The sequence below is a fragment of the Plectropomus leopardus genome, chromosome 2 (genome assembly GCF_026936395.1).
Source record: "Plectropomus leopardus strain MGB_pleo_1.0 chromosome 2, ASM2693639v1, whole genome shotgun sequence".
In the NCBI taxonomy this organism is placed as follows: domain Eukaryota; kingdom Metazoa; phylum Chordata; class Actinopteri; order Perciformes; family Serranidae; genus Plectropomus; species Plectropomus leopardus.
In genome coordinates this window covers 4,341,888-4,369,585 of record NC_142177.1, presented here as the reverse complement: position 1 = coordinate 4,369,585, position 27,698 = coordinate 4,341,888, and the positions used below count along the sequence as shown (strand labels likewise).

General features: G+C 38.8%; 1 protein-coding gene across 3 annotated transcripts in view; it reads left to right on the top strand.

Moving 5' to 3' along the window:
* LOC121952252 (receptor-type tyrosine-protein phosphatase gamma) overlaps positions 1-27,436 on the top strand; it is a 505,310-nt gene extending 477,874 nt beyond the window's left edge. For all 3 annotated transcript variants that reach the window (XM_088083307.1, XM_088083299.1, XM_042498811.2), the window contains 14 exons: positions 877-973; positions 2,355-2,437; positions 3,344-3,478; positions 5,507-5,641; positions 6,003-6,178; positions 8,784-8,919; positions 11,067-11,213; positions 13,042-13,135; positions 13,945-14,021; positions 15,162-15,290; positions 18,475-18,621; positions 19,417-19,559; positions 23,777-23,912; positions 26,382-27,436. In XM_088083307.1, the coding sequence (XP_087939433.1) occupies positions 877-973; positions 2,355-2,437; positions 3,344-3,478; positions 5,507-5,641; positions 6,003-6,178; positions 8,784-8,919; positions 11,067-11,213; positions 13,042-13,135; positions 13,945-14,021; positions 15,162-15,290; positions 18,475-18,621; positions 19,417-19,559; positions 23,777-23,912; positions 26,382-26,531 (1,785 nt within the window). In that variant the 3' untranslated portion in view covers positions 26,532-27,436. The remainder of the gene's footprint in view (positions 1-876; positions 974-2,354; positions 2,438-3,343; positions 3,479-5,506; positions 5,642-6,002; positions 6,179-8,783; positions 8,920-11,066; positions 11,214-13,041; positions 13,136-13,944; positions 14,022-15,161; positions 15,291-18,474; positions 18,622-19,416; positions 19,560-23,776; positions 23,913-26,381) is intronic.
* Positions 27,437-27,698: the final 262 nt, after the last annotated feature.

Below are 27,698 nucleotides of genomic sequence, written 5' to 3'. Positions count from 1 at the left end.
CAGCGTTTCATGTGTATGCCACTGGTTCCCTCCGGCCACGTTCTCACATGACGCCTCCAATGTGCATTGCATGTCATCGCACCCAATGCCCAATGTTCATCCGTCACCGTATAATAACCACCCCATCGGTTGTGTCACACTTGTACGCTGAAAGCGCTGACAGAGCGGCGCCGTGTGACGAGTTCGGAGTGAGAACAGGCTGGAAGGAGAGACGGAATAAGTAATCAATCTATAAAGAGAAGTAAGGACTGGAAAGTTTTCACAGACCTCTAGTTATGCTGCTTTCTACTGTTTACCAGTTGGCTTGTCCGTGATGTAGAATGTGTACATAATTTGACACCCATCATGACTCTTTTCCGAAACCTAACATATACGTAAACTATTCTTTTCTGAACCTAATATACATAATTTAATATTAAATACATATGTTAAGAACACAACTTAATGTAAAGTATGGGGGTGCCTGGAGGCTCAGTGGATAGAGCGTTGCCCCATGTACAGAGGTTGTGTCCTCGCCGCCGCAGGTTCGATTCCAGCCAAAAAAAGCCAAAAAAAGTCAAGTATGGAACTTCATGTTAAGTATGTAATGTGACAACCGAACTATAATTTCTAAACCTGCCCCAAATGGTACATTGAGTGCAATTTGTTAGATACTCATACAAACCAGAGCACATGTTGGACAGGAGGACATGTTGCCACAAAACATAAGGGTTCATCTTCTGGCACATCCACAGTACATTTTCTGGAAATACGACCAGTAGATTAAGATATATTTTATATTTTATAGCTTTATCAGAATGTCAAAGTGGCGTGTGTGTGTGTGTGTGTGTGTGTGTGTGTGTGTGTTTGTGTGTTTGTGTGTGTGTCCTTCCCCAGGAGGTTCAGCGGTGCACTGCAGATATGAAGATCACGTCAGAGCACTCCAACCACCCTGACAACAAGCACAAGAACAGATACATCAACATAGTGGCCTGTGAGTATGCACTTCAGAGCACACCATAATGCATACTCTGTCCTCTGTCCTCTGTATGGTACACTCTCTGATGTAGACATCTGTCCCTTCGTAATTCAGACTGCTCCAGGGATTGCGGGGCCAGGTTATCTTATGTGTAAATAGACAATACAGAATTTGAGATGATAAAACTCCAGATGATCCGAGTGGATTTTCTGGTTGGTTGGCAACTTTTTTTTTTTTAATCAAATTGAACATAATGATTGTGTTGTTACCGTCAAACACATTGTTAGTGACATTGTAGTAAGTTATTTTCAGGATGATAGTGTTCTTTAATAGACTCAATACTCATGTGACAAATTTCTCCATAATTACAGCCAGTCCACAAATCTCTTCATTCCAAACATGTCACAGTTCTAACAGGGACTCTTCTCTTGTTGTTCTCTCTGAACTGTCAGCCCGTCTTACCTCACCCTCAGAAATCAACATTACTGTAATCAGCACTGAAATCACAGAAATGTCATACACGCTTTGCAACAAATGCTCATTTCACACTGTATATTATGTGTCAATACCTTTTATCTCATGTTGTTCAGTGAATTTAGTTCACTTTGTAAAAATCTATCTTTGCAGCCAGTTTCTATACACCATCATCTTAGTCCTAGGAACTGAAGGGAATCTAAAATACATAGCTCTGTTATGTCTGTTTCCCTTACATTTTAAGGTAATGGATGCTTGATCCAGATTTTGTCACTAGAATAAAGGTCATGCTGTCTTTAAATTCATATGTATACCTCAAAAAACAATTTCATTGCAAAAACACATGCATGTCTTTTTTTGTCCAGGTGCTAAGTCCAAAAATATGTCTGGTAATGTATGGTAGTTTCTGTTATGTTTAGAGCCCAAATTGGCTGAATTTGTGTTCAAAAGGGTTGCAGTTTTTCATAAATGAAATTAAGCACAAATCACAAGTCTTTCTCTGAACCAAAGTGTTCATGTTAATAGTTAAAACCACCATCCCAGGGCTCCACCACTAGCAGAGCAAAAACTTACCACAAATCTTATAGTTCTTGAGCAGTACATACACAGGCTTGGTGCTTGACTACCTCAATCTGTAATAAATATTTCACGTCTTGTGTTTATTAGAGTGCAGGCTGAAGGCAAAGGGCAAGTGTCCTGCTGATTCGCTGTCTGTTAAAAGCTACACAACCCAGTTTGACCACCGTTTCAACCACAAAGGTTAATGTGCTTCCTGGTTGGGAGCAGGTGCTTTGGCAGGGCACCAAGATAACAACAGTACACGGACAGCGCTGTGTTAGGGTTAGAGTTAAGGTTAGCACTTGCCGTGGTTTCAGTCACTCAAACACATTCACTGTTTTGCTGCGCTGTGTTTCCTCCTCAGATGACCACAGCAGGGTGAAGCTGAGGCCGCTGGCTGGGAAAGACTCCAAACACACAGACTACATCAATGCCAACTATGTGGATGTGAGTGCTTCCACTGGGCTCTCCCAAATACTGATTTGTGTCTGTGTGTTTGTGTGATAAGAATAATAATTTTGGAGATGATGACTGCAAATACAAAACTATCAAGATTCCAGAGATATATATTAGATAGACTTAGAGAAAATACATGAAATGTTTGGTCCATGTAATATGTTTAAAGACTGTCAGATATTTGAAAATCCAAAGATCTTTTTTTTTTTTTTTTTACAGTTTCTGGCTATAAGAAATTGTGCAGTATTGGTGGTTTTTGTTCTGGCAGGCCTGTGGGTTTGGAGAGTATGTTTTCTTTAAAAACCAGCAAAACATGTAAAAGAAAAAACAAAGAAAAAATTTAAATAAAAATAATTAAGAATTATACAAAATAAAACAACAAAAACATTGCGAAAAAGTTTTAAAGAAAAACAATCATCAAGTATTTTAAAGGACAAAAAAATCACAGAAAAAGTTTTAAAGGAAAAACAGCCAAAAATTTAGGGGGACCTCCCCTCTGATAAATAACAAACAGTCCCTAATAAAGATGAACATTTCTGGATGTAATAATCTGTTATTTTGTACATAATTATCCTTAGACTGTATCGCATTTAACAAAAAATACATAATATTTTTCATACACTAGTCGAATTTAAGTAAAAAATAGAAATACATTTTTCAGAAACAAGGTGCTTGAGTGCATAAGAAGATATCAAAATAAAGCTTGTTCATCAAAAAGGAAGATCCCCCCCAGACCCCTTTACAGAGGTCTGAGCTAAGTCCCCCAATGTCCTTGAATACAATAACTGCCCCTGATCTCAAGTTTTGGAAGAATTTTGATTGTGATTGTTGAATGACATCATTTTATGCCACATGTTGCCAAACTGATAATCCGTCTCTTCATCTTTCATCCATTAGGGTTATAATAAGCCTAAAGCTTACATCGCAGCCCAGGGACCTCTCAAGTCCACCTTCGAAGACTTTTGGCGAATGGTGTGGGAGCAAAATACCTGTATCATCGTCATGATCACCAACCTAGTGGAGAAAGGCCGGGTATGTTCTGACACTCATACAAACTCACTGTAGAATTTTGGATTGTTGAAGGTGCAGTCTGCGATTCTGATCCAGTATACTTCTTGTCCAGTTTTGCAAATATCTGCTCACTGTTTGCTAGCTGTCTGCACTGCGTGAAAAAAAATCCATTGTTCAGACACCTAAGCTAGCTGCAGTAACATCATTTGCTGACACCTAACCTTCATGTGAAATTTGCCACGCATTAAGGGGTGCAGATTCCAACACGTTCTCATCCCAAGTCATTATATACCACCATTTTGTCAGTGGATTTTTGTGTCTATATATTAGGCTTTAGGTGTCCTCCTGAGTCTGCTGTTGACGTTCTTGGATGCCACAACTAATGCCTGGATGTCATCAAAAGCACCTGGTTAGGCTTTGGCAAGAAAGGCGCAAGTAGTTAAGTTTAGAAAAAGACATCATGGTTTGGCTCTACATCCATACGAGAAGCAAACACCAGGCTCCCATTTGAAAGTCCTGGGTTAGTTGGACCCATCCACTACCTCTCCTGCCTGCCCTATAGATAAGTTCCAGCTCCTTATGTATCTCATTACCGGCAGCGGCTCAAAATGACACCACCAAACATTGTATTACACAGCCTCAAAAGGTTCTGTCTGGTCGCGTTATCAAATGCCGCCGCCTATCCATGTATCATACCACTGTGCCATATGCCATGCAGCCAGCTGGCAGCGTATCATACTGCCACAAAAAAGGTGCTTTCTCCATCGGTATCTTACACTGAAATAACCAACAAAGCTGCAAATTTAACAACTTCTGAATAAGAATGGGCTGGCAAATTCATAGGATATCACATAAACCCTCGTATGAGGATACGTTAGTTTGGGTCTCAAGTTAAAATATAACCAGTCTTTGTCCAGGATCGACAACTTCAACTCTAAAATCAAAATTTAATAATATGTTGTGGCAGGGACTCATTTATACCAATTTCTCCCAGCAGACATTTTGTCTTGTCAAACCCAGTTTAACAAAATTGAATAATAAATTCAATTTACGTGGGTCAGCCCTGGTATTCTGTCTCAAAAAGCTAACAATAATGTAATTAGTTACATGCTGTGCTTTTCCTGCTATGGCAAGAGAAAGCATTTGCTGAAAAATAAAGGTCTATGGACCCTTCAGTGTCCTGGTGCTAGAGCTGAATGTTAAAGTACTCATTTCCCTGGTGGTATATATGTTGGTGAGCAGTTTGGTAGTAAGAATCTTTGTAAAATGGTGTATGAGTGAGTCCTAAAACATGCAAATGAGTGTGCATGTTTGAATGTCCAGTTATCTCATCTCAAAGTCAGTGGGTTTTTGGTTAGAAACCTGAATAAGGTCTGTGGTTAACACAGACTGAAGAGACTTCCAAGGTTTGTTCAAAGACACAAAAAACATCAGTAAATACCCCATTCATGAACTGAATAGCTTTTCTTGCTAGCAATTGGCTCAATGTCAAATACTGCTTTACAGTCTTGTTGAGGTGCTGATATCAAATTCATGTGACTGTGTTGTAGTTAATTTATATCCCACTGTTAGCTTTTACTTCTGGCATTTGCATTTACACCTCAAAAATCACAAGAGTGGTGTTCATTTGCGGAAATCCTCTTGCTGAACAAAATGTGTAAGTATCACAAAGGTTTTTTTGTTATTTTCCGCAATAATCTAAAACTGTTGAACCGGTTCTCTAAAGAAAAACAGTTGCTCTTACATGCTTTTGTATAACTCAATTGCAAAGTGCAAGCCTTCTTTTTCTGAAAAGTCAGGGGTTTATACATCAGCTCACTAAAATGATTTAAGCTACTTAATCTCACTTTGGTACCCTTCTGGATGTCTTTAGTCCTTAAGGAAACACCTCACAGTAAAAATGCTACATGTTTTTGATTTGTTTCATCGGAGAAGTAATGCACATACGTTTCCAGGTTCTACACATACTCATGAAATGGACACACATCTACCACCATGCACAGTGCTGATAGAAATTTCATCTGATTCCTGTGTGTATTTGTTCTACAGAGAAAATGTGACCAGTACTGGCCGACAGAGAACAGTGAAGAGTACGGCAACATCGTAGTCACACTGAAGAGCACTAAAGTTCACGCCTGCTACACTGTTCGCCGCTTCACATTGCGCAACACCAAGGCCAAAAAGGTATGAATGAGAGGGAAGAAGTGGCACAGCGAGCTAGAGCTCTTTTCAGCAATGATGTGTAACAAATCACAGTGCAGCTTGTCACATGCATCTCTGTGCAGCTCACTGCGGCTGTTTCTGTTTGTGCTACTATTACACTGACTGGATGATAATAACTCTTCAGTCATGAGATATTACTTGACTTTATTAAGTTCCATAGATTTGTATTCAAAGGTTTGTGGGTATATGCAAGAATCTAATCACATTTTCGAGGTTAGTAAGTTCATGTGAATTTTGCTGTCTTTGTCCCTCTCACTTTCAAAACCAGCTTGTCTTCCTAACATCTCGTCCTCCTCCTCTTTTTTTCTTCTCTTCCCTCCAGGGGGGGAAGGGGAACCCTAAGGCGCGGGCTCAGAGTGAACGGACGGTGCTCCAGTATCATTACACTCAGTGGCCAGACATGGGTGTCCCCGAGTACACTATGCCCGTCCTCACCTTTGTCCGCAGGTCCTCCGCCGCCCAGATGCCTGACATGGGTCCCATGGTTGTCCACTGCAGGTGATGTCTCTGCACAGCTCTCACCTTACTATAACATCCCTCATGACTCTGTTCCCCATCCATCTTTCCCCTGCATTACTGTGTTTTCATTGAACACAGTGGGCCTCATGCTGCACTGATCAGCACAACTATGCTAGTGAATGCTAAATGCCAGCAGATGCTAATACTCTGAGCTCTCGTTGCAAAACTGGCGTGCCAAGTTGGCATCTTTTCCCCCGCCACGACCACGTCCACATTCTTCTCCTCCTCCTCTTAAATAATAAATAATGATAATAAATGCCGCTATTGTGACGCCTTGATTTATTTATTTAGGTGTTGCTCTTACCACTATAGCAGCGTAGATGGATATTATAGTCAAATTAAGATTTAATATTCAACATTTAGATGTAACATATAACATTTAGATTTAATTTTAAACAGTGACATTATCTCAAACATATTTTTTCACAAAAGAATAATCTGAAGTTTGCAAATAATGCTCGAAATGTGATTAAAAAGTGACTGAAAAATTCATACGTCTTTTTAATTATGTTTTAGAGCTAAATGTGGAGAAATGTTGCTGTTTCTTTGTACGTTACAGTCGTCGTCTCATAAGTATGGTCATTCTGTGTCTTTTTGATTTTCTTCATGTTTGTACACTTAGTTGATTTGAAGGGTCTTTTTTGGGTTAGTGTAAAACTAATTCATCAGTATCATCCTTTATATATTTGTAAAGAAAAACACTTTTTACACTGACCCACTAAAGCTACAATCTTATTCAAATCCATTTTAGGCATGTTACAGATCAACTTAACACCTCCCCCTTTCTCTGCAGTCACAGCTGCTTTTACCACAGCTGCATATCTGAGCAGCATCAGTGAACCTGCAGTCACAGTTGCCAGCTTGTATTTAAGGGCATTTTACAGTAAGGCGGGCGGGGAAATGCCTGGTAATTGTCCGCTGACTGTGGCCCCAGGGGGAATGAGTATGAAGCTCTCTGCTATCATCTGCACTGTGATCGTCGATAATAACTTGTCACACTACCTCGCCACCGCCGCTGCACACACACCGGCTCATTACTACCATTTTGTAGCAACACACCCAGACAGCCTCCCACTCATTTACGCACGAAACAGAGACACACTCACATTCACCCTGCTGCCCTGCTGCTGAAAAGCAACAGGACACTTAAAGTCCTGATTCCTGTTGGTACAGTGTAGGCGTTAATTGTATATGTGGTCATGCTTTCAAAATGTAGAAAGTGTTGAACGACGCTTCTCTGCTGCTCTGTTAATTACACGCTCCCCTTTTCCTTGTTTAACTGCTCAGTTTTGATCAGTGAAAAAAAGACAAAATTTTTCAAACATTTCATCACCGGAAGGGAAATCTTTCAAATGCAAAATACAATTCCTGTTCAGTGTGAGAGTACACGTGCAAGTGGCTACTGCCTGGAAAGGATCTGTCTTCTTCTTTTTTTTTCCTAAACTTTATTCATGGTCAAATTTAACCCTTTGAAACCTGGAACAACATCACTGTTCTTTTGCTGCTTTCATACACCGTCAACAAATAATTAAACCTTTGAATCCTGAGCAGTGGTGCAATATTTTTCATAACATGGGAAAGGCAATGAGCAGCTTGGTAAGAAATGTTCCATAAAATTGCAAGAAATTAGTGGATTTAGAAACAAGTTTTAAAAGTTTGGGGACATTTCTTGGTAGAAGAGAGAAAAAAGGGAAATACTAATTACATATTTAAAATTATGTTACAGAATTGTTGTAAGTAGGCACCTTTTCCAAGGTCATTTCCTTTTTTTGAAAAAAAAAATGTAACAGATAACTTTTTACTTATTTCATGCTAATTTTTTAAGTCATTTCTACAACTGTTGCTCATTGCCTTCTTCCCATGTTTTTAAAATAAATCTAAACAGTTTGCTCAGGTTTCAAAGGGTTAATCCACAGTTGTGTCTTTGGACAAATGACAACACTTTGAAATGCAGTCAGAGTAATGTTAATATAATTAACGGTAGGATAAAACGGTAGATGAATCATCCTGCTCACTGACGCTTTATTTTTGTTTTATTGTTTCATTGTTATTGTCACTGTTGTGTTGTTAAATTAATGCTGTTTTTTTTTTTTTTTTTTGAGGATGCAGCTTTGAAAGACAAAGTGGATTCAAAATGTATATAATACTAATAATTGTTTTTGTTAATGTATTGTGTTATTTCTGTGTTGGACCCCAGGGAGACTAGCTAATGTTACAACATTAATAATGGGGATCCTAATAAACTGATAAACTGATACATAGACTCCAAATGTTGTGTCATCAGGTATTGGATGTCCCCACCCAAAGTAAACAACTTATGCAAATATAAGGGATTTTAACCACCCAGGGCAGAAAACTGCTACTGCAGGGGTGGCAGTGCATTAAATGCATGTCATGAAGAAACACATCTGAAGTGATGACCATGTAGTTTCACTATCCCTTGCTGACATCTGAATCCCTCATTCCTTGACAGCTGCCACCGATGTAATGAAGGCATTTAAATGTAATTTCCCACCCATTAAATGCTGATTTCCCATATATAAACCATTTCTCTCATCTTCCATCTCTGTGACTTGTGTTTCAGTGCCGGAGTGGGCCGGACGGGGACGTACATCGTGGTAGACAGCATGCTGCAGCAGATCAAAGACAAGAGCACAGTCAATGTACTCGGCTTCCTCAAACACATACGCACCCAGCGCAACTACCTAGTCCAGACTGAGGTTAGTATACCTGTGTCAGTGAGTCAAGCCAATGTTTGTGAGACTCTTGGTGGGAAAGGTAGCTCTATTGTTGTGAAACATGGACAGAAAGCACATTTATATACCTCACTAGACAGGTTTCCATTAACCCTCAAATTGCGCATATTAAAATTGCAATTAGAAAATCGCAGTTTCGTAAAAACTCCCATTTATTGTAAAAACGTTTTTACGCTAGCATGAGGTGGAATTTAAGACAATTCAAAAAAGGCATATTTTGCAAAACTGCAATGGAAACACTTTTTTTGCTTTTAGAGCTCATATGATTTGTAACACGGAATGGCGGTAATGCGACTTCATGGATGCCAACCGCCGTTAAACCCAAAGAAGTACAACAAAATCACATGACTTTCTCCAAAACATGACTTGGTATGTGTGGACAGAGGAAGAGACCAAGATCTTCTTCACTCTGATACGAGACAAAGAAATTATGGCAATATTAGATTGGCTTTATTCAGTGGCTGCAATAGAAATAAACCTGCAAGTGTTTTGGACATCCATCACCATGGTTACTGGAATGTTATCGCGAGAGGAAAGTTGCGTAACATTGTGAAAAAAGTCACATAAAGTCACTCATGGACACACAGTCATCTCGCCATTGTGTTTTACCAAAATTTCAAAAATATCACTTAATTTTTGCACAAATCTGTAATGGAAACCCAGCTATTTTTTTGCTCTGGTGGGTTTGACACAAACATTTTTTTCTGCTACCTGATAAACCATTGAGACAATTAACGACAAGGGTAAAAGAACCTGCAAGTAAACAGGTCAGTAAACACCATGCAACGCCAACAATATCACTTTTTTATGAATGTCATTACATAATGTTATATCATGTGCTGAAGAGGAAGTTTTGGTGTACTGAAGAAATGCCAAGAGATCATGATTAGAATTCATTATGTGGTTACCAAGAAGATACAAGCAAATTCATCACCACTCAAAGGTATCATAGTCATTCATTTGGACTGAGGCACTAGAAGAAACATCAAGCAAAGACCACAATGGAAAAAGTTGTCTGGGAAGACTAAAAGTGTTAAGACAGAAGAGTAGAAGATTATATTTGGAAGTTTTGTCCAAAGGTTGAATGTCCCACAGATTCCAGGAAATTAGTAAAATGTGACAAGAAAATAACCTGAATAATGTTTCAAAAAAGAGGATCATTAGAAAATTAGACAAAAAATAGGGGAAAATGTCAGCTACTATCATTGTATTTTATCATTATCAGTATGTCATGTTACAGAACCAATATAACAAAATATATAAAATGAAGATTTTTTAGCACTTTTTCAGGGAATTTTCTTGTAACTTTTTTACAACTTTAGTGCTCATTTTTGGGCCAAGTCTTGTTAAGTTGCTCCTGGCCTCCTCCCTATGTATCTGAAAGAAAGAAAGAAAGAAATCAAACCAATTTGCACAGTTTTCAGAGGGTTAAACATCCTGTGGTGCGGCCACCGTAACTTGAGTGACTGTAACTCGTCAAATATGAACAGACAATCTGCAGTCCCGTCCTTGCTGATATGCTTCAAGACAGCCTTGCACACTCAGTTAAAAAGAACACTATGGCTGTATGCTAGAATAAAAGGTCACTCAAAGGTGAAGGCTGTATTTCTCTGTATGATGCCACAACAGTTTCATCTCCACAGCATTTGACCAAAGCATTGAAATAACTTTAATAATATCCTTTGTTAACTCTCAAGTCTGCGTCTCGTCTGGCGGCAGCTTCTATTAAGCTGGTCAACATGTGTCCTGAATTCTGTACAGTCTTTTTATCTGTGGAAATAACTCTTTGCTTCCACTGCATTCAAACTGCATATCGCATCCTTCTAGGAGGGTGTGTGTCTGGAATATATATGTGTTTGTGTGTGTGTGTCAGACTGATGGATCATTTTACTTTTTAAACCCTTTGTACAGGGGGCATAGTCAATTTCTCCTACACTGCCCACCATGTTTCAAGTCTTAAGAAAAGCCCAAAATGTGGCTACAACCAATCTTTATTCAATAACAAAATTATATTTACAAATCTACAGTTTGGGCATACTTAACACCATCTGCCATAGCAGCTGCTGAGCGTCTTTTTCCGTCTTTTGTCTTCATTTGGCTGGTTGCTCCAGGAGCAGTACATCTTCATCCACGATGCCTTGATGGAAGCCATTTTGGGGAAAGAGACGGAAGTGGCAGCCGGCCAACTTCACAGCTACTTCAACAGCATCATGACACCAGGGCACGGCAGCCGAACACATCTGGACAAACAGTTTAAGGTAAAGGGAGGGATGACATTTATGAGTGTTTTACATTGTCATTGGACACAACAATGGCAGGTTAGATTACCAGCTAACTATTTGCTTCAGCCCCTTTCCTGCTGGACAAAAACAACCCTAACACCTGCTAACATCAGGCTTTGTCTTTAGTGGAAAAGTGTAAAATCAGCATTTACTTCTGGGTCAGATGACTCTGCAGTGGTCATGGGTATTTATCGGCTCAGGGTCCAATCGCCTCAGGTCAGCAGTGATAGAAATATGTCACTCAGGTGGTTAAGCTCATTTTAGCCCCTTTTCCGGGACAATGCAATCAGAACGTTAACATGCATAGTTCAGTCAAGCAACTGTTATAGTTCAATTAGGCCCTTTTATTGGACTATCGTCCTTGTCCCAGTATACAATCACTGGGGGAGGATCCATTTATGGATGGAAGTATGTTCCACTCCACGTAGGTGGAGATACGCCCCCTTTCAGTTAGTTGCTATTAGACCTTCTTCCGGATGTTATATTACGTCACATAACAAACAAGTTAGCAAGCGGCAAACAGGTTGCATGTCGAATGGTAAGAACATAGATAACTTTTTGGAGGTTTCCATTTCGTCATGTGCGGTTTGTGCTCTAGCAGCTTCCCATGTTGATACCTTCAACTTGTTTTGTTTTCTTCACTTCTTCATCTTTTGTTTTTCCTGCTTTTCTTTTACCAATTTATGCTATTTGACTTAAAACCCCTGTGCGGGGACCATGGAGCATGTGCAGCCTGCCTAGACCAGTTCAGGTCCGGTTGAGGCGTAAACATGAACGAGAATCGAACGAGAACGCTCAACCACATTATCTTGGTGTGTTAGTCCGACTTTAAGAAATTTGACTTTGTACGATTTCAGTCGGACAGTCATGTTTACATATACTTTAATAGTTCAGTTTTAGTTGGACACAATTTATTCTTTTTCTAACACGTTCACGTATCACGTTAACTGGCCATCTCTATCCAAGCAGCGCTCGGATGTTGATCAAATTTCAGCAGCACCAGGTTTGAAATGGAGACTGAATAAGTATCAAATATGAAAAATAAGTAACCACTAAAACTTTTTACAACCCTTCCTGCTGCTTTGTACTGTTTACTGACCCTTTTTTCCCATGCATCTGTGACATCTGTACATGGCTCTGTACTAGTAATATGAAAGGGGTCTTAATTAACCTAATTTAAGCATTAAAAAAACTGCATGTAAAGGCTAATTGTGGCAGGAAAGGGAAATTACTAGTTGTTTAAACTCAATATTATCAGCTTTTCACTGTACTGCACTCCTTGACTTCACTGTTTTAGCTTTCTAGCTAAACAGTCTTTTAAATACATTAAGATTCTCCTGATAATCTTATAATCCAGTCCTGGTTTATGTTGATTTTGGGTATGATAAACATTGATATAAAGTGTTGACAACAGGAAGGTCATTTCTGTTAATTCATCACAATGTGCCACATTTGAGTCCAAGGACTCGACCAGATGGAGAGTGTGTGCGGAATGATAGTTTTTTCTCACAGACATGGCACGCTTTGTGCTCAAAAATTAATTTAATAGGCTTATTAATAATAAGCCTCTGTGAATGGAGATACATACATTTTGATCTCGATAAAAACTGCAAAGTAGATTTTTATACTTTGTAGTGCACATTTGTACAGTGTCATTCTGAACTCGAGGTACAATACAAAACATATTTTCCAAAATCTCAGCGTACTTATGTAAATTGAAATAACTTCTTGGCTTTCATAAGTTGGTGTGTCACATGAAGTCTGACAAAGTGTAACCTCATCTCCCTCTTCTTTTGTCTTTTAGTTGGTAACACAGTGTAATGCCAGATTCATGGAATGCTTCAACGCTCAGAAGGAGTGCAACAAAGAGAAAAATCGAAATTCCTCCGTGGTGCCATGTAAGTGTGTAAAAACATATTAAATGTGAAATGAAAAGTGCCCCCAGCAGTAATAACCACACAGCAGAAAATAAGAACTCCCAGAAAAACAGCTGCAATCACAAAGCATTCAGCTTTATTCAACAAATACCTTTGAGTTCACAGCATCTGAATTATAAAAAAATGCTGCACAGAGCATCTTATTTATGAATCATATGTCTGTGCTGTTCAGCCATGAATGAAAGGTTCTTGAATTTTGTAATACATGTAAAGTCCTGCTAGCTTTGTATATTTGCTTTTGATGATTTACTAATCTTGTGACTTTTAGGAAATTCTTATGATTTACAGTAATGTCAAACTTATAAAATGTAATATCGGTACATAAAATGCAAGTATTTATTAATTAATAATTAATTAAGAAATGTGTCTCATGTACTTCTGTAGTGGTACAGTGACAGTTTAAGCAAATATGACAAACTTTTTTTTTTTTTTAAGTTACTAACTACAGCTTTAATATGGACTACTGTTCTGTTTACAGGCTGCCTCTTCTTCTTCTTCTTCTTCTTCTTCTTATTATTATTATTATAATTATTATTCAGCTGCTCTCTGTTCTCTGCAGCTATTACACAACGTGTAGACAGTCACTGGCTGTTCCACAGTTCCCTGAATCAGCAGCCAAGCAATTCCAAGAACCGCTGACATTCAACCAAAAACAAAAAGCATGAATGAATGCACACAGAGGGGCCTTTGGGTGTGATGGGTCTGTTGTAATAAATTGGTAAATCTCTCTCTCTCTCTCTCTCTCTCTCTCTCTCTCTCTCTGCGAGCAGCGGAGCGAGCGAGGGTCGGCCTAGCACCTTTGCCCGGCATCAAAGGCACGGATTACATCAACGCCTCTTACATCATGGTCAGCACTTCCTCTTCCTCTGTCAAATCATTGTTCTTTCCAATCTCTCTTTGATGTTGTGACTCAGCAGATTATCACTTCAGACAGTATTACCGGCTCTGTGTTTTAATATACACTGCCTGATTTTGTAACAGTTTCAGAAAATCAAGTGTTAGGAATGTGGAAATTTAGGATCTCTGTGACAAAGTCAGGGAATGTTTAATAGGATTCTCCAGTAATTTAGTGTGACATAAATTCAGAGGCTGACATGCTGACTTGGTCATGAATCCACTCTGGGTATATTGATATACACATCTGACAGCATCACTTGTTTCTAGTAACCATGGAGACCTCTCTTGCATGACCCAATTTGTAATACAAACAACTTTAAGGTGTTAACCCTTTGAAAACTGAGCAGATTGGTTAAATTTTTCTCAAAAACGTGGAAAAGGCAATGAGCAAATTAACAAGACATGACTCAAAAAATTAGCAAAGGAAAAAAAGGTGAAAAAAAAAAAAAAAAACAAACGTGAAAATGATCCCAAAAAGTGAGAATTTATATATATTGTTTTGGGTGTTTTTTTTAATATGTATATATTTTTCAAAATATGTATGTGTATATAAACATTAAATATGTACATATACATATAATTTTGAATATATAATATAAGAATTATAAACAGCATTTTCTAGACTTTTTTTTTCTTTTTTCTTTTTTAAAATCACTGTCTGACATTAAGGCCAAGCAGTGAAAATAGACTGAATATAGCATGCACTTAAACTGATATTGATTTTTTTGAGGTGGCTTTAATACATTTTGTTGCTGAACCCCATCTACAGCAGTAGATGGGTTAACATCCATGTCGGACTCCTGCGTGCTTCTGTAAACTGGAGGCATGCTGATTGCTTACTACTGTATGTGATATACTGACTATAAATAAGAACCATATACAACCCCAATTCCAAAGTTCAGAGCTATCTTTTTAAAATGATACCAAATCCCAGAAGTGCAGATGGATCACTGATAATAAGCTGCAGATTTACTTACTCAGTAATGTCAGTGATATGTGTTTACAGTGTTTAGAGCAGAACCTAAATCCAAATTAATGTGGCATAACCTGTGTGTTTGTTGTTGTTTTTTTTTTTGTTTGTTTTGAACAGGGTTACTACCGGAGTAATGAGTTCATCATTACCCAGCATCCTCTGCCTCACACCACAAAAGACTTCTGGAGAATGATCTGGGACCACAATGCACAAATTATTGTTATGCTGCCTGCCAACCATGGGCTGGTAGGAAACACACACACACACACACACACGTATGCAAGGTAAAGGGTTATTAGTGCCATCTACCACTTTGCCAAGCATGTGCACCTCTGTGTTTTCTCCCTCTTAAACCTGTGTTTAAGGTATTATGAATCACACACACTCATCTTGATGAGCCAGACTTACGCATGTGTCATGTTGTGTAAGTGTGGTCAGCAGCATTGTCACCCCAATGCAAACACATGTCACTTCTTCTGAGTTCTGACTTTTCATGGGGCAGTTCACTGTAAAATTCATTTAAACAACATTCAAATATAATGACTTTCAGACTTTATACACAAATGTAAATTATATAGAGAAAAATGGATCCACAGTCAAAAAAAGGAAAAAAATAATTTAATTAAATTAAACCACATTAGACAAGCTAAACCAGAAAACAACAACCAAAAAAAGGATCCAACTTAAGTTAAGTTGGACCTTGAGGGAATTTCTTAAAATTTGGCACAAACATTTACTTTGAGGCAATAATGAACTGACTGAAATTTGCTGGTCAAAGGTCACTGTGACCTCAAAAATTATGTTTTTGGCCATAACTCAAGGATTAACACACTAGGTAGAATAAAATTTCACACAAATGTTTAGTTAGATAAAATGATAAACATTTTACATCCAAAAGATCAAATTCTCTGTGACTTCATAATGTTCTACAAAAACACATTTCTGGCTATTACTTAATGTCATATCTCAGGAATAGAGGGGGGCACATTTGGTCAGGTACTGAACTGGTGACACTCATCTTGGGTGTTACCTTGAAACTGTGCTGGGGAAAGATGTGTGGGAAACATCCATGTTTTCACAGACATGGATGTAAACTGTAACTTGACTGATTTGCGGAGGCATACAACAGCAAGGCGGAAATTGATGTTTTTTTAAAAGCTCATTCTGAATCAATTTTGTGGCGCAGGTTGCTATGTTTATTGTTTTTAATTTTATTTATTGTTTCGAGCCCCTCCCTCAGCCCCACTGCTGCTGCCAAGATGCACTACCCACACTCAGATGAATAGCAAGAGTGGAGTATTGCCAAAGTGCCTCATTTGGTGTGAATTAAGCCTCATATGTATCCCTCACATAACACAGATGTCCATATGCACACACAGTGGGCAGACGTTCTGCTCGTTGATTGTGTGTCTGCAGGGTTTCCGTAGGACAGCAGGAGAGTGACATTGTGTGGTTAGGATTTTTAACCTATGGAGTGGAGAAGAGTTGAAAGAAATGTTCTGCAAATCTGCTATCCCTCAGTGATTTTATGTGCCACAGTCTTTTAAGCATGGGACAATAACATTTTGGTGCAATATGAATTCAGAAAATGCATACATAAGCAGATTTACACAAACTGTAAGATCAGAACTGAGAGGATGCAGAAGCAACTATGCAGCCCTTTAAAGGGAACTGCACTGACTCTACATAACAAAGTCTGTTTACAGGAGTTGTGAATAAACTCTGCATATGTTTAAACATTTGAATAAATCCATGGGCTACTAGAGCAGGGGCTCACATACTTGATATTCAAAGGCTAAAAGTCCGGAACGATAGGTGAGAATGTGATATGTTTTTGCCCAGCAGCTCTCTCTGCTGTGTCATAGATCTCACAAACTGCTTGTTTGTTGATTCATAGGAAGATTTTAACTGTCAAAGTTTTGTTGTCCTCGCTTCTGTATTCTGTTTGAAGTGTCTGTGCTCTTGGTCATAGTGTCGTTTAACATTTCCACTCTTCACAACTCCAACTGAGCACATATTTCTATGTCCACTCATCTTTGAAAACTTGGTTTTCTTGGTCAACTTTTCTTTTCTTTACACATCTGGATAGTGACATCCTCACCACATTGGTGATATAATGTACACTGACAGAAGACGCTAAACTCTTGCTTTCTTGTGCCAGCAGGACATTAAGGCCCGTTAGCTATTAATAATGATGATAATGATGATGATGATGATGATGATGATGATGATAATAATATTGTAGATTTAAGTAGCACCTTACATGATACCCAAGGATGTTGTACAGTTGAATAAAGCGTAACACAAACAAACAAACTGAACAGATTTGGATGTAAACTATAACTTGACTGGTCGAATTTTGAATTTCTGCGTTAGCTAACCCTTGAACTCTGACACGCGATGACTTTAACATCATTTGTCACCGGCTGTCAACGTTTCCATGACAACAATGTCAAACAGGAAAAAGATTCTATTTTAGGCTGGCCGGGATCGCTGTAATGATCTCCAAACAGACAAAACTAACTATTTATTGCAAAGAATAAAACTTTTTTTTATTCGAAGTAGGAAACATACACTTATTGCATTGTATTATTGCATTCCAAATACAAGGTATTTGTGAGTGAAAGTGACATGATCAGGACCGGAGAGGAACAACGAAAGTCATATAAGCAGTTTAGAATAAAAATAAATAAAATAAATCAGGACACTCGTCTAAACTCGTAACAATTTGGAATGTACACACACTAATAGATAACCATGTAAGGCGATACACTCCACAAAGTCTATCAAATAAGAACATCTCTGTTAATAATATAAGGCTGGTTGCTGTTATAAAATAGCATTGTAGTAGCTGTAGTAAAAAGATGTGCACTTTTACAAGAAGCTTTCATTGGTGTTAGAGCAGCACTGCAGGCTGTGCAATGAGGCTTTGCAAATTGCCAGTTATACAGAAGGTCAATAGGTGCTCTTTAACTAACTGGAACGCTGCGTAATTGGGTCACCTTTAACAAGCCAGTAATTGAAAGACTGGGTCACAGCAACATTTTTGGCATTCAGAAAATCTAGGAAATTGGAGTCCCTTGATTGCAACATCAGGGGACAAAAACTCTGAAGGGATAGTATAACTTCAACTTTTGCAGGTTCAGTAACTCAAAGGTGTTATGCACCAGTCGTATGAAGCAGAGAGAGGTCATTTCACAAGACGGGCAGCAAGCCAGCTGATGCTAATGTTCAGAAGTTTTATTTTCCTCTTGTTCATAATCAAAGTCGGAATTTTAGTCCAATTGTTGCCCTTAGTAAACCTTTTTTTTCACTGGTGTATTTTCAATCACAATAAATGTACTACAGTCATAATGTATCCTGTGACACAATGTTACATGAAGTGAATAAATAAACACAGTAGTGAAAGTGTCTCTGTGCTCTGCTGCAGGCAGAGGATGAGTTTGTGTACTGGCCCAGTCGGGAGGAGGCCATGAACTGTGAGGCGTTCACTGTCACCCTCATCAGTGAAGACCGACTCTGTCTGTCCAATGAGGAGCAGATCAGCATCCACGACTTCATCCTGGAAGCTACACAGGTAACTCAGTGTGAGTGTGAGAGAGAGCGAGAGAGAGAGAGAGATCTAAAACACTGTCTGATTGATTGAATTGTTCTTACTGAATACAGTTTGGCACTCTAACACTTACCCTGTAGAACAGTGGTACTCAGCTAACAGCCGGCAGGCCAAACCTGTTCCTCGATAGGGTGCCAGATGGCCCCCCAAACTTTTTTCTATTCACAATAGAAAGTGATTTACTCTTCGAATTCCTTTGTACTTTTTGTATACATAAGGTGCCAGAGTGCATGAAACAGCATCAAAACAGAGCTTGAAAAAAATGTAGCATCCCACAACAGAGATCCTAGCTGAGCTCCTAATCCTGAAATTTCCTGAAATCCCAGAAATTTCTTAAAATCCTAGAAATGTCTCAAAGTCCTAGAATTGTCCTAAAGTCCTAAAAATGTCCAAAATCCTAGAGATTCCTAGAGATTTCCTAAAATGCTACAAACAAGTATGGGGCTGCTGTGACTGGCCCCTGGTCTCTTGTCATTTTGCAAAAGTGGCCCCCCAAGCAAAGCAGTTTCAAAAATTGTTGATTCCATTAATCACTTAACCACAAAACAGGGGTATGAGTTAAAAGTAAAGAGTTTCCTGTAAATACATTTGACTGATTAATGGAACCAGCCTCCCATCCTGGAAATCGACCAACAAATACTGACACTTTTCTCTCTGTCGGATTAAGAAAAAAATGGTCAACCCAGCATTCTTTATCTAACCTTCGTCTCTCTGTCTTGTTGTCTTTCTGCCTGTCTCGCCCTCTTGTCTGTGCAACAGGATGACTACGTTTTAGAGGTTCGTCACTTTCAGTGCCCCAAGTGGCCGAAACCCGACGCACCCATCAGCAGCACCTTTGAGCTCATCAATGTCATTAAAGAGGAGGCAGCCAGCCGCGATGGACCAACAATCGTCCACGATGAGTCAGTCACACACTTATTTACTCTGATAATCTATCACCACATCACTGCATGGGCTGATTTAGAAATAGGAACAAAAATTATGATGCGTCAAGTTAGAAAAGCTGATTGAAAATAGAAAATTACAGTAGATAACTCTTAATGTCATTGGGTTCAGCATATTAAATTATAGTTAGAGATGACTGGATGACGGGAGCTACACTACTTGTCATGTCTTATGATATATTGATAAGCCTTTGGCAGAGTTATGCACTACAATTTTAAATGAACTGTTCTTGTACATTTTCAAAGCAACTTAAAAAAAAAAGAAAATAGTTACCCCTGGCCCCATATCAAACTGCTGTTTCTATCGTCTTTTATTAATTTTAGCACAAGAGCTTAAAGCCTGCCGGCTTACAATTTCAATTTACCCAGAAACCTCTTCATGTAAATTAGCCCTAAACTCCAGAGACGGACAGCTGAGCAATTTGGGACCAGCAAGGAAATGTTAAAATGATTATGTGTATGACAAAGTCTGATCCTCAACCTGATGCCATCCAGCGACGGATCATTACACTGCAAAAACGTCTGGCCACGTGACAAACTGACGCTGCCTGGCAGCAAATCTTATGAATGTGAAAGGTGGCTTTTGGCATTGCCATCTCACTTCAAAATCACTGACCATGATAATGTTTTAATGACTGGTAAGAATGGGCCTATTTATCCAAGGTAGGAAATCCACTCGTATGAAATGAAAAGTCATTAAAATCTGCAGAGCCCCCTAAAGTCCCGAAAGTTGATCATTTCTGTTTGGGCTGACCCTTGAAAGTCAGAGGCTCGAATCTTCAGCCTCAGACCCCTCAGTCGACTGAGACTGCTTCAAGTCGAGCCGTCGGTTTTTTCTGTGCAGTGTACTTCTAGGGAGGTTTCATTCCCCAGATCTTGCTTTGGAGTGAGTGCTCTTGACTTCCACGCTACTCTTTGCAGCTGCAGCATGAAGGGAGAGGGAGGCGACAACGCAAGATAAAAAACGTGGTAAATTTACAGCTCACAGCTAATTAATACAATACAGTCTCTGGCCTTTGTTTAATATCTAGAGTTGGCATAAATGTTGTTGCACATTTGTGATCGAAGCACCAGCACTTTGTTAACCCTTTGACACCTGAGCAAACTGGCTTTGTTTCTCTTCATCTAGATCAGATTCGACTGACATAATTCTGAGTCGCGTACAGTCCAAGTTTGTATTGTTTGTGCAAAAAATAATAACTTTTCCCACAAGATTATAACTTGTTCCCACGGGATAATAATTTGGTTTTAACAGGATAACTTGTTCTCTCAAGATTAGACCTTGTTCCCTCAAGAATATAGCTTGGTCCCACAAGGTTATAACTTGTTCTCACAAGATAATAAATATCACCTTTTGGGACTTAGGGGCTCAATAAAATCAGTTTTGACTGGTTAAATTCAAAATATTCTCAGATCTCTGTTCTCAAAACATCAACAGAATAAATATGCAGAAGGGGAGGTCAGAATCTTACCGGGCATTTCAGTGTCGATGTCTGATTTATTATATTACTTACATACAGTTTTTAGCTTGTACTCTACAGTATTGAGTTTTGATACCCGGCTCTGATTTCAGGCACATGATTAAAAAAGGGCAATAACCTGAGACTTTGCTGAAATAATTAACAATAAATCACTGCAGGATTTAATTACTGCTCCCATATTATTAAATTTCATATTGTTTTTATGATAATGCACTGTGGTTGGTGTCCCCAATATTAATTACTTCCATAGTGTCCTTTCCCAGATGAATATATTTCTGTCTGTGAACAAAAAACTTAATCGGCCCAACAGGCATACAGATACCAGCTGCCCCAATATCCTGCAAGTAAAATGAGGAAAGACACTCATTGTTTTACTTATAAACAACCAGTGACAGCCCCTCCAAACCCCCCACACACAGGTACCCCAGGAAACTGCCCAATTAAACGTAATAAAAGTGTCTTTAGTATTGACACACATTAGTGCTCTTGAACGACACTTTAATCCAGCAGCTCTGCTCATGTTTATTCATTAGAATAATGAAGACTGCTTGTCGCATCCTGAAGAAGAAAAGTGACTAATTGAGCACTTCATGCGGTTGCTATGGCGCAGCCGGCTCGCAGCACCTAAGAGATTGTCAGTTAGGGGCTCATCCTAATTGTCTGCACGCTCATTATTCAGCCAGGCATGGGTTGTTAGCAGCGGTTTCTGCTGCGTTCCTGACAGGCCCGCTAATGGAAGAGGAGACCCTTCACATTGTGAAGGCGACCCAGCGTTCTCCTGGGAGCCTCACGCAGGGCTGAGCTGTCGTCCCCAGGTGGATTCACTCGCTAATAAATCTTTAATCTCAGAGGTGACATTGCTGATCGGTGAGGGTCTTCACTCCCTGGCAGAGCTGCTGTCAAGGACAACTCAGACGCTGAGTCGTGAAGGTCTTCGTAGCACCCCATGTCAGGGAATTTGAGAGTCCACTGAGAGATTTACCCATAATCAATGGATGTAATCAACAGCAAGTTTAAATCAGAAAGACAGTACAAGTGAAAGGCCATTTCTTTGCTTAGAGACCATTTATAAACAGTAAAATTCTACAAAAGGCAGCAATGACGTATATCAAAAAAACTGCAGAGAAGAGGTTTGGGCCGAGTTATTGTTTTACAAGTCACAAGTAAGTCTCAAGGGCAACTTGGTTAGAAATGATCCAAATAATTCAAAAAGTTAGTGGAATTAGAAAATGAATTTAGAAACCTATATGGAAAATGTCAAGGTAAAAAGATAAAAGTTAGGGAAAAACTATATTCATTTCTAATTATCAGAATTACATGTCTAAAATTGTGTTGCTGTACTTCTTACTAATTTCTTCTTTCATTGCTCATTGTCCTTTTCCCACGTTGTGAACAAAACCAAGCTAATTTGAGCAGATTTTATATTTGATTGTTAGAAGAACTTTTTGAAATGGGGGCTAATTTAGGAAATGGGATAAAAGAGACAGAGACTCACTTTGATGACAACACTGTCTTTTTCTTTACGCATATGCAAAAAGCTTTACAAGCAGTTTTGTAATGATGATGTAATAATGAAGTGTACACTACATCTGCTGTCAAAACGTGTCAAAGTAGGTGGCAAGTTGTTTTTGGCATATTGCTGCTCTAAAATAAAAATCATCAGTTTCTGCTCCAACACCAGAGCAGAGGTACACCATGAGTAGAGTGTTGACATAGTTAAACAGTCATAACAAATAAAAACCAAAAATGGGCCAAAATGAAGTGTGTTCCACCTTGTAAAACTGGTGTATGATTGTTTTTCTTTTGCATTTAAATTTCATAATGAGGGACTATAAATCAAGTGATGACAAAGGGAATTATCTGCCATTTGCTTGTCATTTACCAAAATGTGAATCATTATAGCCATTACAAGCTTTTCAAAATGTAGACTCCTATTGTTTTAAGCACTACAACATTAAGTGTTTTATAGCCTATGGCATCATCCAGTAAGCATGGGAAGCCTTTTTTGAAGGCACCACATGCTGATTTTTGTATTTTTCCACAATGTTTGCTGTAATGGCACCCTAAAGCCAAGTCAGTTCTACAAAGACAATAGATTTCATTTTGATAACCTAAGGACCTCTCCTCTTGTTCCATCTTTGAGATTAACTTGTTTTCAGCCCTGTTGATATTAAAAAATAGATAAGTAATAATAAGATTATTGTCGATAACAACAATAATAATAATAAAATAACAATGATAATATGTTTTAAAACAGGGTTATAAAGTGCTTCACAGATTACAGAAAAAAATTGTATCAATGTAATGTAATAATTTTGAGACTCAAATAATATTATTTCAGATTTTTTTAAATTAGTTATTGGACAGTTTATTTTTATTTTTATAAAGTCAGTCTGTTTGGGGATCCTGGTTTTATAGACACAAAGAGTTGACTGTTATTGCCATAATAATAGACAGAGGTTGAGTATCTATCTGCCCAGAGGAAACATGTAAATACAGAAAAAACGAGGACCGAGGACATGGCCTTGAGGTGCTCCGTAGTTCATCATGGCAATAGAATATCAGCAATATGCTGACAAATCAGCAAAAGAAAAAAAATACTATATAAGCTTTTTCGGTATTATCATGGAGATGTATACTAAGCACATACCCTGACAGTGTGCGTGTGTGTGTGTGTGTGTGTGTGTCCTTCAGGTTGGGATCAGTGTCAGCCGGCATGCTATGTGCCCTCACCACACTGTCTCAGCAACTGGAGAGCGAAGGTGCCGTTGATGTCTATCAAGTGGCGAAGATGATCAACCTCATGAGGCCAGGAGTCTTCACAGACATTGTGAGTCTGACAACTGCAGCTAAAAATACATCCGCAAACCACGATTCCAGGTTCAAATCTTTAACCATCAACAGAAGCAAGTAGTTCTAATCATCCAAAATTAAAGCTATAGCAGCAGTGAGCAGGTTTCAAGCCTCACAAAACTGAGCAAAGTCACTAAAGCTGATTTAAGTCTGTTTAAAGAAGGACCAATCACACATTTTTTATATTATAGCATTTCTCCTACATGTACTCTAATTATGTAATGCAATTAATTTATTTGTCAGATCTTAATACTAGTTGTAAGATACTCAAAAGAATAACAATTGCATATTTTTATAAAATAGTGAAAACCATGATTCATCCAAAGATTGTATCACCAACAGCATTTTTTTTTTGTAAATATAATGACAAACTAATTTTAACAGCTTTTAATAGCGTTTGCTTCACTCACTGATAGAGGAATCCCAAAAAGAACTCTTAACAAGCTTTCAGGTTTCATATAATGCTGAATAGTTTAATGAATAATTATGCATCATGTTTTGATTGTTAAAAGTAAAATCAGAATCTGTAAGTTATTCAGTAGCCTAACCTGCCACTGCCAGCTGAATGCAACAGTAGACCCGCAATGTTTTTCCTCTAAAATAGAAATACAAGTACACAGTAGGTAAGTAGTATACCATTGAGTTGAATGTTTTTCCACCTTTCCACAGTATTTCAGAGCAACAATGAGTTAGAATAGCAAAACGATTTAATATTTTGTCATATATAAACAGAAAATTAAATCTATAGCTGATTAGGGCCAAGATGTGTTGCTCAGGACTCAAAAAAGTATTGTTCACTGTGAATTGTATGTATGAGCAGTTTTTGAGAAAGCTGCAAGCTGAAATACCAGAGGCTAAAAGCATGCTTTACGCAGGCACTGCACTAGTTAAAGCCTCTGGGAACCCAAATCACCAAATTGTAATTTAGGGGCTTACATGCATAATAAAATGCATCAAAAATGATCAGACATTAGCCTTGATCCAAATTCGAAATATTGTCAATTTAGTTTTTTCACAGTTCCCCTGGCGCCTGGTTGATTTGTGCGTGGTTATCCCTGATCCATATAATGTTATATGGATAAAGCCAATCCAAAATTCAAAGTCAGCTGTCAGTTGATATTAATTTAAATGCCAAACTCAAATCCCTCAGTGCTTCTTTCAGTACTCTAGATGTAATTCGATCAGACATGGCAATATCATTCTGTAAAGTCTTTAACTAACGTAACGTTATATGTGCAGCACGTAGTGTTTGTGTTTGTTAGCTGGCTTTACCAACATTACACAGATCCACACCAGTGAGTATGTTACAATGAAATAAAAATAAATGAATAACATGGCATTCGAGTTAGCTAACTCTACAGTGCCATCATTTATCATTGTATTCATAGCTTTGATATCAAACAGGTGCATCTCAGCTTTTGTTGCATGCGCTATGTTATGCTGACTGTATGTTAAAATAATATCAATAACAAAGCATTTTGTAAACTCGCCATTCAGTGACAGAGAGAAATGTTTTATTTTGAGAATCTTCTGATTCTGAGTGTTCAGAGGGTATATTGGGGAAACACTCACTCTGAGTGCCTGAGCGCATTCTGGCACAAACTTGACCGTTGGTAAATTTGGAGCACTGTTGAAATGTACCTTTGGGTTATTCAGAGCACGGCACTCTGGGAGTGTCGGAGCGCAGTCTGGGCACTCTGGGGAGAAGGAGCAGCAAAACACCAAACGGATTGAATGTGTGATGAACTTAACCGTTCGTTGATTCATGGAGAAATAGAACGCTCAGATTGGATTTATGAACGCAGGTAGAGTCAGAGGGCTGGAACAGATAGGGCTGTAACCACACCGACTGTGCTTTGCTCCATGGCTGTTGTCGTGGAGACGAGAGGCAGTTGATGAAGGTTGAATCCAAGGAGGTGTCAATCAAAACTTGATCTGCCTCGCCCACACAGTCTGGAGAAATGCTGTTATCCTCAAAATGAGCTGTTTTCAACTTCTAATAGTTGGGAACATTAATTTTTACTCAGATTTTTGTATGTGCTTAGTGAGACACTTAACTTTGATGTAATATGTGTGTTCTTACTATTTGAAGCCACATTTCCAGAGGCTTTAAAGTAAATGATGTATGTGTAAGAGCAAATTTTCTGTGTACACCACATAGTTGATGGTAATATTTTACATCCACATGGCAGGTTGCTAAGATTGTGCTGAGAGTTGGAGAAAAAAACAGAATCTATTTTGTGAAAATCTAGTTTGGTATGATGATGTAATGGCAAATAATAATAAGACAGTATCAGGACATAAGGCAGCTTTACACAGCAAACCTATTCAGCTTCAGTATAATTAGAGGTTATAGCTCGAGGAGGAGATGTATGTCTGTCACACAATGTAATGTTCTCACCTGTCCTCTCTGTCTGTCTTGTCTCTGTCCCTGATGCGTCCACAGGACCAGTACCAGTACCTATACAAAGCTCTGCTCAGCCTGGTCAGCACCAAGGAGAACGGCTCGGGTCTTCTGGCCAGGGACATTAACGGGACCATGGTGTCCATGTCCGACCAGTCTGACCAGGCAGAGAGCATGGAGTCGCTTGTCTGAGAGCGGCCCCACAAGGGGGCCCCAAGCAGAGCTGAGATGACGGCGTTCTGTGGGTCCAGAACCCCCCCCCCCCGAGGTCTCTGAGCCCACAAAGGAGGCACTTAACTTTGTAAAACGTCAAGGAACTATTGTGAACAAGACTTTTTGAGGCCTTTTTGCCAGACTCTTGGTTAAAATGAATAACCTGATTACTTTTTTACACTGATAAAAAGTTTTTGATATTTATTTTTTTCGCCATTTTATGTCTTAATGTTCTCCTACTGAAGGGTTTGCACCTGCGTTTTTCAGTTTCACGACAGCGTCAGTAGGCAACGAGAAACACTTTTCTGTCTTTTCTTGTTTGCACTATGTAATGTCAGTGTTACTGCCTATACTAAAGCTGACTCACTTGGCTTTTCTCCACTCGAGCTCTGACTTTTTTTATTTTTATTTGTTTTCGACATTCCATGGCTCTGGCCCTTAAATCAGCTGCTTCTGTGAAGGACACTGCTCTGCCTGCCACCTACCAGTTGATTTAAGAGAGTGGACAGAGGAAGGCGAGAACTCTCCGCCTCAGTGACAAAATGCTGTTCGACTTCAGCTCAACGTGACCTCCTCCGCCCCGGTCATCTATAGAACTCAAATTACCGCTCATTTATCACACGAACCGAGATCTTGGAACCTCTTGCCACAGACGAGTAGCGCTTGTTTTCTGAAAGTAATTTCCCCATCACCGTTTTTTTTTTTGTTTCTTTTCTCGTCACTCTCCCTCATATTAGCGAGTCACACCCATGTTAGAATAACCAAGGTGGTGTAACAACTGCTACTGTGAAATTTTATTATTTCTTTGTATAATTCATTTTATGCTTTTTAATATATGGAAATACTGTATGTATACATATATAAATATATCCTTATCATAATAACTTTGTGATTTTTGTACATGTCCTTTGTGGCTTCCCGCCTCAGGCAGGTTGATTTCCACCAATAGTTTAACGCTCCACTCCTCACAGCTGATCCACATCCATCTGGAAGCGGACCCCCTCGGTCCTCTACCTGTCTGTATGCTGCTACGTCATCACGCACACTCACATACAAATGCCACTAGTTGTTATTTCACATTTAAAACATTTGACGAACTACAACAGACGATGCAACAATGTGACATTGCCCATCCATCTTTTTAAA